Below are 16410 nucleotides of genomic sequence, written 5' to 3' on the forward strand. Positions count from 1 at the left end.
ACTGATCTGTCTGGCGAAGGACCTGCTTCATGGAATATACAAGGTCATCACTACGCTATTGATTTCCGAGTCTGACCATCTAGAATACTATCCGCTTGTACACCAGTAAAGAAACGACAAGACACAAAGCGGAGATCTCAACAACACAAATGAAACGAACCGAGAACAAACATAACAGACAACGCCCATCCATCTAGACGCGACCCAGTAAATGCAGAAAAGTAATGATATCTAGAGCACCATCTGCAGGTACAGAGAAAGAAAAGACACACCGTGTATACCAACCAAAAAACCGAGAAAAAAGCAGACAACACCCATCCATCTAGATGTGCACCAGTAAAATGCACAGAACAATGGTATCTAGAATTGTATCTGCAAAAAGAAACCGAGAAAAACCAGACAGTTCCCACCCAGATGTGCGCCAGTAAACGTTTTGATGAAAACAAAAGAAAGAAATCGTTGTATTAAAAGGTCGCTCTCCCGCCATGTAGTCAGTAATAGGTAGATGCGCAAGCCATGTTCGCAGCCGTTCGAGATGTCGTCGATAGATAGGTCCGCCTAGGCATCCGGTTCGCCACGATCTTGCTTCGCATGATCTTCCGGCTCATCGTCTTTGGGCTCATCGTCTTTGGGCTCATCGTCTTTGGGCTCATCGTCTTTGGGCTCATCGTCTTTGGGCTCATCGTCTTTGGGCTCATCTTCTTTGGGCTCATCGTCTTTGGGCTCATCGTCTTTGGGCTCATCGTCATCCGCCTCAAGATTTTCGGCCGCATCTTCAGCCAGCACAGCCTTGATATCCTCGAGCGTCTTTTCCATCCCGCCCTCGCCGAGCTCGGCCGCCACAAACACACGCTTCTTGTTCTGTACCTCGAGCACACGCTCTTCCACGCTGTCCTCCATCACGAGCCTCCAGACCGTCACGTCACGCGTCTGTCCGAGGCGGTAGATACGGTCAACAGCCTGATCCTCGACCGCCGGCGACCACCAGGAGTCTATGAGGACGACCTGACTGGCCATGACGAGGTTGAGACCTACTCCACTGGCTGCGAGGGTGGTGAGGAGGATCGTACACGTGGGTTTCTCGCCGAAGGTCTTGATTGCTGCGTCACGCTTGGGGAGCGACATTGATCCGTCGATCTGCGCGATGTCAAAGCCGGCGTTGGTCAAGTAGGGCGCAAGGATGCGGAGGAAGTTTTTCCACTGGCTGAATACTACTGTCTTGATGGTAGCGTCTTTGGTCCGTGTAGCTGTGAGGATTTCGAGAAGGGCAGAGATCTTGGAAGAGGATCCGGAATGCTCGGGAAGGTTGGCGGTGCTGTCGAGGTCTTCAACGGAAGGTTCAACAAGATTGTTGACGATGTTTGGGAGCCGGGCGCGGCACATTGGAAACGTGCCCTGCAATCCCATGAATGTGGCGATGCCTGCATCTTGTTAGCCGGGCCAATACTCAATAGTCGATCGGATGGAGATGATGCCCACAATTGAGACAGAAAATGTGCTTGCAGACGGTGATGCGCGGATTGTTCAATCGTTCCAGACAGATTGGGCAGTCTTCCTCAGCTTCAATGGCCTGTTATTCGCGTTAGCAAATTTATCCCACAACAGACGGAAGAATACAAAACTCACCATCCCCAGTACATCTTGCAAGGCCTTGACATTCTCAGGAGTCAGTTCCACTCGGTCAACACCCGAAAGCTTCATGAGGCTCTCCAGCCTCTGTCCGCACAGCTCCCCATGATCACAAAGCTGCCGCATTCTCAGGACAATCTTCAGCAGCTTCATCCTGTCGTTCCCCACACGTTGACCATTTTCAACCCGATACGCGACCATGCGGTACACATGGTTGGCCTCCATGTCCAACTTGCTGTACTTCCTCCTCTCCTCCGGCCAGAACTGGACCTTCTTGATGATACATGTCTTCGCCGGCGTCCTGAGCTGGATGAAATCCATGCTCTTTGTCCGGCGAAGACCGTATGCCCTCATCACCTCTTGCGATTTCTGAATCAACCGGGGCCTCTTCTTCAGCTGGTGAGGGGTCGGACACAGCGAGCGGAACGTGTCCCGATGTTCCAATGAGTCCTTCGTCTGCAAGAGACAGATCAGGAGCCACAGATCCATAAGGCCGTTGCCAACAGACGTACCCGTCAGGACCCAGCGGGAATGAGCCTTCACGGCGTCGACAGCCTTGTAGTTGGCGCTTTCAACGCTCCGGATCATGTGGGCCTCGTCCAGGACTAGGCGGCGCCAGCTCCCTTCGAAGGTCCTACGGTCACGGTGTTCAGCGGCATTCATCAAACGGGGGAGGATCGGTTGGGGAGAGGACATACTGTCGGGTACCTGGAGCAGCAAAATCGGCGGCCATAGTGCAGTAACTTGTTACAACCACGTCATAGTCGGCAAAAATTGTTGAGTGTCTCCGTGGTCCATGGTAGACCACGACCTTGAGGGGGTTCTCCTTAGAGACATGCTGGGCAATCTTGAAGCCATGCATCAGCCGTGCTCCAGCACCCCATCACAGGCATCACCGAGAAGAGTGATTCGTACCTGCTCGGTCCAGTTGGACATCACCGACACGGGAGCAACGATCAGAGTGGGATTTTCGTTCGAGACCTTCTCCTTCGTCCCGCGCGCAGTGTACTTGTAGGCATCGACGCCGCAGACGATCAACGCGATCGTCTGAAGCGTCTTACCCAAGCCCTACACCGACTCGTCAGCATTCCCATGGTCGACGACGAACGGGCGAGCGAGCACGAACCATATCGTCCGCGAGTATACCCCCGCTGACAAGGTGTGGGATGCTCATGCTGCGCCATCCGGTTACCGTCTGTATGTAGAGGTAATAGTCTGGTCTCATCTTTTTCCACAGCTTTACTTCCTTGTCAACTGTGGGGAAGTCGGGATCTTCCTGCTGCAGGAGCCACTCGAGACCCTATAATAGTAGTCGGACACGTCAGTTTCCCCCAAGATCCAGATGCACGAAACCCAGGCAATTGAACTTGGCTTACTTGAAGTTGGTACGGGAGAAGACGTGTTGCGAGACGGGTAGGTTGGGCGGCGTAGGGCATCGGAATGAGCTCCTGCGTGGTCCTTCCAAATTTCTGCGTCATCTGGTCTGATCCGTTCGGATCGAGCTGCTGGCCTTGGTCGACTGCATTATTCACCAGCTGCACCACGGGGACAGAAGCAGTAATAGCGTTTGCGGGGGGTGCATCAGGGACAGCGGCAGGAATTGCCGCATCCTCACCATCGCGGTCCGACATCTTTCGCTTAGTACCAGAATTCATCTTGTTGCTGCTGGTAGTACACTGTAGGTAAGTAGCCGGATTAGATGTCGAACGGTAGGGGTGATGACGAAGTGCAAAGATTAAGGGAGAGAAGATATACCCTTCGATTGTCGGTGGAGCTGGAGATGATTTGGGAATCGACACTCGCGAGAGGATGAAGGAGAAAGGAAGGAGGAGTGTGAGTTGATCTCGGAACAGACTTCTGGTTGCGAGATGATGAAGGAGAAAGGAAGGAGGAGTGGGAGTTGATCACTGGTTCTATGGGTGTTGCGAGATGATGAAGGAAAGAGGAAGGAAGAGTGGAAGTTGATCACTGGTTGTATGGGTGTGGCAGAAAGTTTGCCGACTTGTTTCTGCGGGGCGACGTATTGGGCAAGACGTTAACAAACAAAGCAGGGCGTCGCATTGCATCGTGGGTAGTTGTTTGTTGGCATCGTATCGTCGCTGAGCTCGAATCTTGTTTGGCCTCGGCCCGATGGTCAATTGTGTCGGCGATGGGCCGCGCCTGCACTAGGTCAAACTCGACTAAACGCACGCGAGCAAGCAATGGCTTTCAAACCGGCAATCGGGAGGGAGAGCTTGAGCTATGCCGTGTCGAGCACAGCCGTGTCGAGGTCGAGCTTCACTAGATATTTTACATTCCGGTGAGCCGGAGCCACAGCTGTGTCGAGCAGAGCCGTGTCGAGCTCGAGCTTTACTCGGTATTCGATATCCCGCTGAGCTTGAGCCAGCCATGCTGAGCTCGAGCGACGCCGTGTCGAGCACAGCTGTTTCGGACTCGAGTCAAACTACTCCATATCCCGCTGAGCTGCAGCCGCAGCCGTATCGACTTCGAGCCATAGTACATTATATCCCACTGAGCTAGAGCCAGCCATGCCAAGCTCCAGCGATGCCGTGTCGAGCACAGCCGTGTCGAGTCCGAGTCAAACTACTCTATATCCCGCTGAGCGTGAGTCACAGCCGTGTCGAGCTTCATCGAAGTCGTGCGGAGAATAGCCGTGCCGAGCTTGAGGTTTACTAGGTATTTTATATCCCGATGAGCCTGAACCACGGCCGTGTCAAACTTCAGCAATGCACCTCTGTCCCGCTGAGCTTGAGCCATAGCCGTGTTGAGCTCGAGCAATACCACGTGATGTCCCGCTGCTTGAACGACGCCGTGTCGAGCACACTCGTGTCGAGCACAGCTATGTCGAGCTCGAGTCAAACCACTTTGTCCTGCTGGGCTTGAGCCACAGCTGTGTCGAGCTCGAGCCACACTACTTTAAAGTTTATATCCCGCTGAGCTTGAGCCACACTACTTTAAAGTTTATATCCCGCTGAGCTTGAGCCACACTGCTTTAAAGTTTATCCCGCTGAGCTTGAGCCACATTCATGTCGATCTTCAGCTATCCCTGCCGAAGTTGAGCCACAGCCGTTTCCAGCTGCATGGATCTACAGCCCTGCCGATTTGAAGTTGAGCCACCGTCCATCAGTGTGTGCGACACCGGGCGATCCCGATTAACACTCGGGTCTCGTCACACAAGTCGGCCAGCCGTGCATGCCATCACCGGCTCCATTCGGTCATCACGAGCCAGTCGGCAAGTCAGCCAGTAATCCAGTCAGCGACCGAGTCATCCATCAACTCAGCAGCCACCCAGCCAGCCATTGGAATTCCGAACTGTCCCCAGCCACGGCGTAATTCTCATCCCGCCTGAACTCAGCCCGCTTGCACTTGCACCCTCGGCCAGTGCTCGCATCCCCGTCCGCGTCCCGTGGCTCATCGCCCCATCAGTTGACCACGGCCCGCTGTTTACCGTCGCTTCCCTCCATTTACCGCTACAAAGCGCGGCATCGCTGCTCTCCTCAGCATCCAATCTACACAGCACACCCTCATCCACGCTCCGCGCACACGCTGAGCATCCGAGCAAAAGCACACATCCCATACGCGAGCAGAACCGATACGGTGGAAGCCGACATCGTTTTATTTTTCTGAGAATTGCCCCCCTCTCCACGGTGCCCATCCGCGGTATCAAGGTGCCCACGGTACCCCTCTTCCCAGGAGGACGAAACGCGCACACGGCGGCTCAGAGATTTTCTTCACATCTCTTATCCTTCCCCCGTATCCTCCCCCCCCCCCCCCCCCCACCCTTTCCCACCAAAAAAAAAAGAAAAGCGATTCTTACCTGGATAACGCGTAACTATCCGGGGTGTTTTTCGAGACCAGATCTCCAGTCTCCGTCCGGGCCTCAACTAACCGACACTGGCCACACGTCCTAAATCCAAACAAGCCACGCCACGCCTGTCTCGCCCCACACACCCCCGGCGCGCCCCCCACCCCACCCCACCACCCCCAGCCAGATCAGATCATAGCGGAGCGCAGCAAAGCATCGCAAAGCGAAGAACCCGAATCCCAACACGCGGGATCGACGCCGCAGGGTTCCACTCACTCCTCCCCACTCCTTCGCGCGCGACCTTGATTAAACAAATCCGCGATAAGCGACAAGTCGCGGCCCGCTGAGAACGGCAGAGAACACTCCCCCACCCTTCCGGAAGTGTCAGTGCCCGATCCGACAGAAAGGAACGCGTGCCAGTCGAAACCGAACCGATCCCAGCCGAGGAAACAAATCGCCTATCGCCCTTTGGGAATAGTCAGCTCATAGTAACCATTGCACTGGGGAATTCCGACCGAGCAATGCCATCATCCTCGCCGAGTTTCACTGCTGCTTCCCTCCCGCCGTTGCACCAGCATCAGCAGCGGCAACAGCTTGGGCATCTACATCAGCAACCTCTTCTGACCCCGCAAGACCATCAACCGCCTCATCCCCATCGTCCGTCCGTATCCGACGCTACCCATCCGCGCTCGCACTCTCATTCGCACTCCCGCTCGCACTCCCATTCGCATTCCCAGTCACCTCAAGGTACAGACACACAGCACGCTCGCACGCCCGCTGATACATCATCCCACGTACTACCCCGATCACTCCACGTCAAGTCGGCGAACATTCAGCCCCTACCCTTCCCCACCCCTTCCTTCCCGTCTGACCTCCCTGTACACAGCTCCTCACATCTTCAGATCAAGATCCACTGACGCGGTGCCATGTGATATTGATAGCCCCTGGCCCTCGTCCTCCCCCTCAGCCTGCGCATAAGCGAACATATCAAGCGTCCGTCACCCCACTCTGTCTTCTTTCATCACTTCCAGCACCTAGCTCAATTCTCCTGTCTTCAGATGCATCCCATGTCGTCAGCGGAAAGTTCGATGTGACCTAGGCTCCGTCGAAGCTCCCCACGATCCACCCTGCGTTCGTTGCCGTCGTGAATCTAAGGTAGCCCCTCTCTTCATCCCTCCATTGCGGCTATCCCAACCCTCATTGATCCCTTATTAATCCTTTGGTGCTTTAGGAATGCTTCTTCTCTGCCACCCGCCGCAAGCGTACCCCGTCCGTCGATATCCCTCCCGGCCTCGGCCGCGGACGCGGTGTACGGAAGCCGGAGGACTCCCTCGAGAACGGTGAACCGAAGCGCGTACGCACCCACTCCCATCCGCAACCGCAGCAGCACGATCCAGTCTTCCATTCGCCCGATTACTCGCCGTCGTATCGCACCTACGCCGCCATAGATCCCGCCCTTAATCGTGCCGATTGCCCGCCTCCACCACCACCGCCACCTCCCGCTTCAACCGCCACGACTACCGATACGTTGCTGCAGACCGAGGTGTACAACTCTCACGAGGCACTATTAACCCTGATCGAGGCGGCTGGAAAAGACACACCCATGATGAAGAACGAAAGCCGAAGCACGTCGACGCAACCTTCGCCGGCTCCACTGCCATCGTCTTCGAGCCACTCCCATGTGCACTCGCCAGTGCAGACATCGTCGGCTACAGCCGCGGTGCCGCGGTGGAACAACCAGAGTGTACATTTCTCGGGTGTGCCCGACGAGAGCGAAGCCACTACCAACAGCCATACCAGCTCGCACCTGCATAAGCGCAGCAATTCTGGCACCTCGCCCAAGACGGGCAATATGCGCCTCCCAGTGCACGATGACGGCACCGAGAAGGCGCTCAAGGCATGGAACAAGTTTCGGTTCGTCAAGGCCGGATGGTTTAGCGCCCGTGAGGCTATCGGATATGTCGAATAGTAACTCTCCCTCTCCCCCACCCTACATCTGTAGTCGTGGTTTTGTTACCGAACGCGCGCTGATTACCTACTGACCCTTGCAGTTTCTATAAGCACCTTCACCCGCTGTCACCGACCCTGACCAACCCCACGCTCCTCCACGTCTCGCACCGCCGCCATCATCATCTCTTGCTGCGCAATGAGCCCTTCCTGGCTACGACCATCCTGACGGTCGCGTCACGCTACATGACGCTCCCGGGCCCGGGTGGAGTGTCGAGGTCATTTGCCATCCACGACATGCTCTGGCGCGAGGTCCGCAGTGCGTTCGAGCGCCTGATGTGGGGTGGCGGCTGGGGTGGACTCGGCGTTCCTCGACCTCCTGCCGGTAGCACTCTCTCTCCCGCCAGTACCGCCAGAACCGGTCGCGGCCTCCGCACCATTGGTACTGTCGAAGGACTGCTCATCCTTTCCGAATGGCATGTCCGCGGATTGCACTTTCCCATGGACGTGGAAGAGAGCGATTGGGGGATTTCCGACATGTCGGATGACGAGAAGGACGAGAAGGACCCATCGTCGCCAACGCTGTCGCGGAGAGTCGTGGAAGGACTGGGAGATAAAATCGAAAATATCCTGGAGCCGGCATACCGCAGTGACCGCATGAGCTGGATGCTACTGGGGAACGCACTCGCACTCGCATACGAACTCGGTGTGTTCGATAACAACAACCACGATGAGCGCGCAGCAAGGATCCAGAAGCTGCTGCTGGTCTACATCAAACAGCTGGCGTCACGCCTGGGTTGGACGTCCATGGTGCCACCTTCGCTGTCGCCTGCTGCTGCTAGCTCGAGCTCTCATCTCCCCACCGCTGGAGATTGGTCCGATCCCGATGCCCTCCAGGACGCGGTCTTCGGCGCCTGGGTCGACCTCACCAATCTCATGGCGCAGTCGTCGGAGCTGCTCTTCCCCAGCCGAGCGCAAACCCGCGAAATAATGCGTTCTGGCCGTTACGTCGAGCTCCTGACACACTTCCAGCCCCTCCTGCGCGCCTGGCGCGACCGCCTTGAGGCCCTCCAGCTCCCGCAGCCCATCCGCTCGATCCTCGAAATGGAGTGGGAGCACGTCCGTTTCTACATCAACTCACTCTCGTTGCAAGCAGTCATCGACCGCTGCTCGCTCTCGGGCGGCTCAGCACGCCCAGACATATCCACGGCGGACACTGGGTTCATCCGCGAAGTCGTCGCCGCATCGCGGTCGCTTCTCGCCACCGTCGTCGAGTCGATGTACGAGCACGGCTACCTCAAGCACGCGCCCGTCAGAATCTACCTCCGCATCCTCTCCGCAAGCATGTTCCTCCTCAAAACGTTTTCCCTCGGCGCAAAGGAGGTCGAGGTCGAGCGCTCCCTCGAACTCGTCGAGTCCGTCTGCACGTGCCTGCGTTCCGCGGCTGTGGATGATGTTCACCTCGGTCTCAGGTTCGCAGACCTACTGGCTGGCCTCGTCGGCCGCGTCCGCGCCCGCTTCGTTAAAATGCCGCTGGAGGAACCGCTCCCCAACAATAACGGTAACAACAACAACACGACAGTAGGGGAGATGGCGTGGGAACCCCAGCAGCAGCAGCAGCAGCAGCAAGAGGACCTCCAGGGCGTGTACGATTGGGGCTGGGGCAGCGAGGATTGGCTGGCCTTGCCGCTGGATCCGATTCTGGGGTTCGAGGGCGTTACCCAGGGGACTATGGGCGTCGATGTTGGCGGGATGGATTTGTTGGAGGTATTGCTTGCTCCGGCTGGAGGTTAGGTGCTGGGGGGTGATCGTTTCTGCTTAATACTGTATGAAGATATGGGGGATGTGGAATTTACACGATGGGATGATATGGTGGGATCGGATGCGATGTGGTACGGGGATGTATTGTAATGATTGAACACGAGCTAGGTGGTGGAGTTGGTATTTGCAATTTGATGTACACGAGAACGATGATTATGCTTTTATACTATGCTTTGTACACACAGAGGGCTGTGATCATCTGTTTCTAGGCATGGGGCAGCAGGGACGGCGGGGGTAATGATCAAAGGGCGTAATGATCAAAAGTGGCTCTGTCTGTCTCGATACCATGACTGTTGACTCGGCCGGATGAATATGCCCACACCCACCGACGCGATGTCCTCCATCCGGCGGTCCAGCTAGCACCGCCATCCAGTGATTTACACCTTGCAGAGCAGTAGATCTCCGAATGCCTTGCGACGCAGTTTGTTCCGGACTTGGAGCTCTCAATACTATGGGGGAATAGGTAGTCTAGCTGCGTCACATGTATGATCTACATACCGCACTATTTTCCAATCCTGGTGGAAGAACCATAGGTAGCCATCGTAGCCGAATAAAAAAAAAGCTGAAGAAAAGATGGAAAAGATGGAAAAGATGGAGAAAATTGGAAAAGTAATGCATAGCGGAAGATAAAAGCAACGCAACATCACCCCTCCTTACACACCTCCAGTAATCGGAAACAAAGCTCATCAATTGTTCTCCTCCAACGGCGACAGCCCCAGAGCCTGTGGTTGAACAGCTCCTCCCCCTTCCGCTCCTCCCTGGTATTCCCCGACTTGACACCGGGCCCTGGCCGGTAGCAGTCTCGCAGGCTACCAGCGTACCGGAGCCCGGCTGTGCTGGAGAGTTTTTCGAAGACTGACCGTCTGAGGACGGCCTCCACCCGCCGGGGTTGGACATATGTCCAAGACCCGGCGTTCAGGGGCTCATCCTGAGTCAGACAGTCTCCTCCACGTTCAAGTACTTCTCCAGCTCGTTACGGAGCTGGAGAAGGGGGGGGGGATGGGTGGAGTTACTCCACACTCGCGATCGCGATCGCGACATCGTTCACTCCCGTGGCACCGCGGTGCCGAAGCTGCACAAGCACTGGGGTGCTTGTGCAGCTGCGCGTATATACACCTCGGTGTACGCGGCAGCATCAGCGTGCGCACAGTGCCGCCGTATCTCATGGACTCCTGGATGCTTGGGAGAAACTCGTAAGAGTGGAGCTCCCCAAATTCCGCGAAAGTTTCGTGGAATGTCCGTGCTAACGCTGAGCGGGAAATGGTGGATCACAAGGTCGGTTTGGTTCCAGATCTTGGGTGGTTCTGGCGCATAATGGCCCTTGAAAGTTGAGGTCGTGGTATTGCGTAACGGCGAGGGGGAGGGGGGAGGGGGGGGGCGGGGGGGTGGGATGCAGTTGCTCCACACGCGCCATCGCGATCGTGACATCGTTCACTCCCTTGGCACCGTGGTGCCCCAGCTGCACAACCACCGGGGTGCTTGTGCAGCTGGGCGGGCGTACATCTGATCGGCAGGTGCATCACGCCTCCCCCCCTCGCTACGACCGAACACTCCAGTGGAGGTCGGTCGCAGCCTGCGCAAGGCGCAGAGCCCAGTGTTGGTGCGAGGGGAGGGGGCCCCAGAAGTCCAGGTATTCCTAGATTCCGGGCGGGGCGGCGATGTTGATGGCAGCTGCCTCGATCGGAACGGGTAGGGCTGGCTGTTGCCGAGGTTTCATCGTTCGTTCGTTCGGAGCGATTGTTGGGATATCAGATGTCGGTGCAACTATGGAGGGAGTCAGTGGTTATCACTCGCGATGAGGTGCGAGTGCCGGGGAGTGACACACCTGTCTAAACACCGCAGCGGTGCGGCCACCGGGGCCCGCATGCCAGGGTGACATTACGAAGGTATGGAAGGTATGGAAGGTTATCGTCTAGTTGACTATGGGGTAATTGAAAGGGAGAAGTATGAAGTGGAAGTGGAAGGTGGAGTAGGCAAAAAGTGGAGAGGGAGAGGAAGGTGGTGATGAATTAGTAAGAAGGGGGAGAGAGAGAGGGTGTTGATGGTGGATCATAAAGGAGGAAGTGGGAGAGAGGGCAAGTGTGGGCGGCGCAAACCTGGGGGTAAAACCCTACGCAGTGCGTAGAATTAAATTGCCGTAGCGTCGTTGCAGTGGCTTGTCACTGCCATGGACGCGGTACTGGATTTATGGATTCGCTGCCAGTGACGCAGTACTGGACTCGCTGATATGGGCCCAGTAGTGGATTGGCTGCCAGGGACGCGGTACTGGACTCACCCTTCCTGCCTCGCCCTGCCTCGCCCTATCACGAAAACCGTGATTTCAGCCACCCCCAGCCCAATTGCACCATCAAATCGCGGTCCCACAGAGAACTTTATATGACAAGAAAGTATCTAATATGTATGGGAGTGGATGGTGTTGAGGTCCCGTGTCAATCGGTTGCAAACTCGCGGAATGGTGGCCTCCATTACCAATAAAACAGCGAGTTGGGCATCCCGCGGCCCAAAACGGCTATATCACAGTCAGTATTTGCCTGTTTCCCTCGGGCAGATACCCGTTGGGATCCTCACGCTATGCTCCTCCCACATTACGCATTGTTCCCAGGGTCTGACGCAGTTTACCGGTCGGCCGTAGGCGATCTGGTTGCTGCACAGCCCAGCACGATCATAATCTGCTACATCGCAGTCAGTATTCATCTGTTTCTCTCGACGAGACACTCGTTGGGATCCTCACTGAACGCACATCCCATTCGACGTCTCGCCTTCCGGGGGTCTGACGCTGTTTACTGGTCGGCCGTAGGTGATATAGTTGCTCCGTAGTGGTGCTCTACAGTCGAGCAGGACCAAAATCTGCTACGAATATCGCAGTCAGTTTTCAACCGTTTCTGTCGACCAGACACTTGTTGGGACCCCCAGGGTATGAGCATTTCACCGACATATGGCTCTCTGGGTCTGATGAAGTTTACTGGTCGGCCTCCGAGCGAGGCGTTGGGGGCGGACTATGAGGTCTCAGGACTGTGGCAGGGCACTCCCACCACCACGAGAGACGAGACCGCACAACTGTGACAGGCCGCTCCCGTCAGCCAGCAAGACAAAGTCTCAGGACTATGGCGGGGCGCTTTTGCCTCCGACCGAGACGAGGTCGCAGGGCTGTGGCAAGGCACTCCCACCACCAAGTGAGACGTTGGAAGGGGACTACGAGGCCGCATGACGGTGGCAGGGCACTCCCGCCTCCAAGCGAGAAGAGGCGCGGAAACTGCAACATCTCAGTTAATTTACCCGTTTCTCTCGAGCAGACACTGAGATCCGGAAGGTACGCACATTCTATGCATTAATTTTAATTGCAAAAAAGAGGTGGCCATCTGCTCACATTCGACCGCCGTAGTCATCGCAGCCGAATAAGAAAAAAGCTCAAGGAAAAGATGGAAAAGATGGAAAAGTCATCATTCATGCAAATCGAAATACAAAAACAAAAATATATACATTCAAAGCAAAAGACAAAAACAAAAACAATCCAACATCACCCCTCCTTAGACCCCTCCAGCAATCGGAAACAAAGTTCATAAATTCTTCTCCTCTAACGGCGACAGCCCGAGAGCCCAGTTGGTTGAGCAGCTCCTCCCCCTCCCCGATATGGCCCAGCTCGATGCTGGCCGGTCGCAGTCGATGCGCTTGGGGCACGACCGGCGTACCGGGGACCGGCTGTGCTGGGGAGTGTTTGGAAGACTGTCTGAGGAAGGCCTCCACCCGCCTGGGTTGGACATATGCCCAAGCACCGGCGTTCAGGGGATCATCCTGAGTCAGACAGTCTCCTCCACGTTCGGATACTTCTCCAGCTCGTTACGGAGCTGGAGAAGGGGGGGGGGGGGGTGGAATGGGTGGAGTTGCTCCACACGCGCCATCGCGATCGCTACATCGTTCGCTCCCTTGGCACCGCGGTGCCGAAGCTGCACAAGCACCGGGGTGCTTATCCAGCTGCGCGTACACCTAGGTGTACGCGCCTCCCCTCGCTGCGACCGAACAATCCAGTGGAGGTCGGTCGCCGCCTGCGCAAGGCGCAGAGCACACTGGTGGTGTGAAGGGAGGGTGGCTCGGAAGTCCAGGTAGTCCTGGATTCCGGGAAGGGCCGGCAATGTTGATTGCAGCAGCCTCGATCCAAACGGGTAGGTCGGGCTGTTGCTGATGGTTCATCGTTCGTTCATGCGCCTGTGCAGGGAGTCAATGGTTATCACTCGCTTGAGGTGCGAAAGCCGGGGAGTGACGCACCTTAAGCCCCCAAGTTGTCGGTATTGTGAAGGGTTTGAGGGGTTGCTGACGTCGCCGAGGTGTTTGGACGAGGCTCGCAGGCCAGGGTGACATTGTGAAAGTATGGTGGAGTAGGCAGAAAGTGAAAGGAGGGAGACGATGGTGATGGAGGAGGTATAAAGTAAAAGGAGAGAAAGGAAGGTGGTGATGATGTAGTAAGAAGGGGGAGAGAGAGGATGTTGATGGTGGTTTATAAAGGAGGGAGTGGGAGAGAGGGCAAGCGTGGGCGGCGAAACCCTCGGGTAAAACCCTACGCAGTGCGTAGAATTGAATTGCCGTAGCGTCGTTGCAGTGGCTTGTCACTGCCGTCAAGGCTTGCGTTGTCAGACGCACATCGCTAGATCACCCGCGAAGCGCTGCTTCAGATCCACGGCACTTGCATTTTATTTAGTCCGTGTTATTTGCCATTATGTTGGAGGCCTGAGCCTTCTCCCATGTGATTTATGTCATCTTATGGTTCTTCTGACTGACATGTACACATGTTGGCAGTCGACTGCAGTCTGTACCATCCGAACTCACAGGTAGAGTAGACCGTCCATCTATCGACCTTCTGAAGGGATTGATGCAGAGAATTCCTAATCCATAGAGCTTGTATATGGAGAGAGCTCGCTTCTCACGATGTTGCTGCGGTACGTACCCATGGATACGCCTGGAGTCCCAGGCTCTGCACGACTGTGGCGATCGAATGTAATCGAGTGTAATCGAGTGTAACCGTGTGTAATCGAGTCTGTCAGAATAGCCGTCCGGAGTACGTTGGTATCCCGGCGGAGTTCGGTGTTCGTGCCGAGTCAGCCAAACTGTCGGCCAAACTGTCGGCCAAAGTTTGCCGACCCGGACAGAGCCTTCTTCCTATGACTGTATATAAAGAGGATTGGTGGCTAGGAGATAGACAATACATCACATATCTCTGACAGAGTGTAATCGGCCGCAATCGAGTGTAATCGAGTGTAATCGGCCGTAATCGACCGTAATCCCGTCCCGGACTCTGCACGACTACTTCATCGGGCGTCATTACGGCCTGGTAAGATTGTTCCAGATACTTGAGTCCTCGCTGGTTCTGGGGATTATATGAAAGCGAGACAGAAGCCATCGAGTATCTCACCTTTCAAGGTATGCGTCACACCACCGTCTCAGCACGATAGACAGATACTTAACATGACCTTGGATTGCGGCTTGCACTCTTCACTCTCCGGAGTCCGTCGGGCTCGTTCTACTGTCGGTTCCGACGAGACTCCGGTCTTTCTAGATTCACACCAAATCACTCGGAACCTCGAAATCCATCGTCGATCATCGTCCTCCAGACTGTCACACTGGTAATAAATTGGATAGATTGATGGATGAATCAAACGGTGAAGATTATGATACGTGCAATTGGACGATGTCGTGAACGGAGTCTGTACCGGTGAGCCGCGAGCAAGGGCTCATCACCCGCACACCAACTCGATGGTAAATGATCGATCAGTGACATCTGAGGAGAGATATCATGACAAAACCTCGGAAGATGGATATCACGGAACTTGTTTTTGTTCCTCTGTATCGCTTTATACTGTCTCTGTTGCCCGTTCATTCTTTTCTGTAGGGAGGACGTACAGTTGTCGAAGACTGCTCGAAGTTGAATGCCGAGACGCTAGGAAAGCTCAAAGGAGCTTAGGCGTCCGCACCCAACCTCGACCACAGCACCCCTACCTTTCGTGTGACTTTGCGTCCCTGAGTCTTCGCGCATACTCTACGCGTGCAGGACCATCTCTCTACGCGTGCAGAACCCTCATTTCCAGCGCCATGTCACCCTCCAACAATATCAAGTGAATGCGAGACCAGGAATACACCAAGCAGGCCATTCGCGACTACTTTGGCACGTCCTCTCCTCCTGTACCTTACCACGGGCGATGCTGACAGCAGTGGCGGAAGCAGCGAGGGACGAAGCTCTGCGGGACATCGATCTCGACGCGAGCAGCTGGTGTCAACTCCGGCGGTTTCGCAGCCAGTTCGGCGTGGAGTTCCGGGCCACCATGGACGATGCGCAAACCCTCTGAAACGCGGTCGAAATAGGAATGATTTCACAGTGGAAGGGTCATCTACACACTGAGTTCCGGCAGCACCTTGGGACCTCGCTGGTCGCGGTTAGGTGCCGGAGAAGGTGGTAGATAGGACATCCCCCCACATCCTCACGGTTTGCTGACCAAAAAGCAGGTTGTCCCTGGAACACCCGGTCAGAATTGGCCCAACACTGGGAGGAAGAGAGCACTCAGGGTAGGGTCTATACAGCAGGAGGTGCGCGTTACTGCTCCCAATAGCTGTCATCCACTCACCTCATTAAGGCTATCACCATCCCCGAGAGCGCCCCTCACCAGCAGCAGCAAGGCTCCTCTGCTCCCGTGTAGGAGTCCGTTCGGTGGAAGAAATCCAAGCAGGCTGTGACTGAGAAGGATGAGAAAGTAGCAGGAGGGAAGGGCTCGATTCTGGGTGTCATCGACCCATCCATATCACTACCTGAGACAATACGTAGGGTGCTCCAGGAGAGCGGTATGATCAACCCATGACTGATGCCAGCTGGAACTCAGCTAAACTCCTCCAGCGAAATCGATTCAGGAAATCCTCCGGTCGCATGACTCCAAAGTAAAGGGGGAGGCGGAGGTCATGAGGAGAGACCTGTGTGAGGTACTTCAATCTGCCTGGGATCTGAATAACAAGAATACAGGTCTGGCGGCTGAGGTCAAGGAGCTCACCGGCTATCCGGAAAGCCGAAATTTCATCCTGTACATAGTTCGGTGAACATTGGCACCCGATCGGATAAAGGATCACAAATACCTTCTTACAGAGCTACATTGGAAAGTCAACTTTATGGTGTTCTTGCGGCTGCATTTCTGGGGATCGAGTGGGTGTGGGTTTAGTGGCGTTGTGGCGCT

The 16410-nt window shown here is 55.6% G+C and overlaps 2 protein-coding genes across 2 annotated transcripts; one reads left to right on the forward strand and one right to left on the reverse strand.

Annotated features, from left to right (window-relative positions):
- Positions 1-477: 477 nt before the first annotated feature.
- On the reverse strand, positions 478-3260 carry BZA05DRAFT_465347 (helicase-like transcription factor HLTF/DNA helicase RAD5, DEAD-box superfamily; the record flags this gene model as incomplete). Its single annotated transcript, XM_051487761.1, has 7 exons — positions 478-1421; positions 1480-1570; positions 1627-2263; positions 2328-2476; positions 2545-2697; positions 2756-2929; positions 3006-3260. 7 exons carry the CDS (start codon positions 3258-3260, stop codon positions 559-561), a joined length of 2322 nt encoding a protein of 773 aa, XP_051334735.1. The 3' UTR covers positions 478-558.
- Positions 3261-5748: 2488 nt separating this feature from the next.
- BZA05DRAFT_227625 (uncharacterized protein) lies at positions 5749-9466 on the forward strand. The gene is made up of 5 exons (XM_051479780.1): positions 5749-6181; positions 6376-6427; positions 6493-6589; positions 6666-7402; positions 7486-9466. The coding sequence occupies exons 1-5, from the start codon at positions 5956-5958 to the stop codon at positions 9173-9175; spliced, it is 2802 nt and encodes a 933-aa protein (XP_051334736.1). The 5' UTR covers positions 5749-5955; the 3' UTR covers positions 9176-9466.
- The last annotated feature ends 6944 nt before the right edge of the window (positions 9467-16410 follow it).

Source organism: Tricharina praecox (assembly GCF_024521635.1).
Source record: "Tricharina praecox strain CBS 144465 chromosome Unknown BZA05scaffold_50, whole genome shotgun sequence".
NCBI lineage: Eukaryota > Fungi > Ascomycota > Pezizomycetes > Pezizales > Pyronemataceae > Tricharina > Tricharina praecox.

Coding starts and splice junctions, on each gene's coding strand:
- BZA05DRAFT_227625 (XM_051479780.1), top strand. CDS start 5,956: ATGCCATCATCCTCGCCGAGTTTCACTGCTGCTTCCCTCCCGCCGTTG. Junction 6,428..6,492: donor CATAAGCGAACATATCAAGC/GTCCGTCACCCC, acceptor TCCTGTCTTCAG/ATGCATCCCATGTCGTCAGC. Junction 6,590..6,665: donor GTTGCCGTCGTGAATCTAAG/GTAGCCCCTCTC, acceptor TTGGTGCTTTAG/GAATGCTTCTTCTCTGCCAC.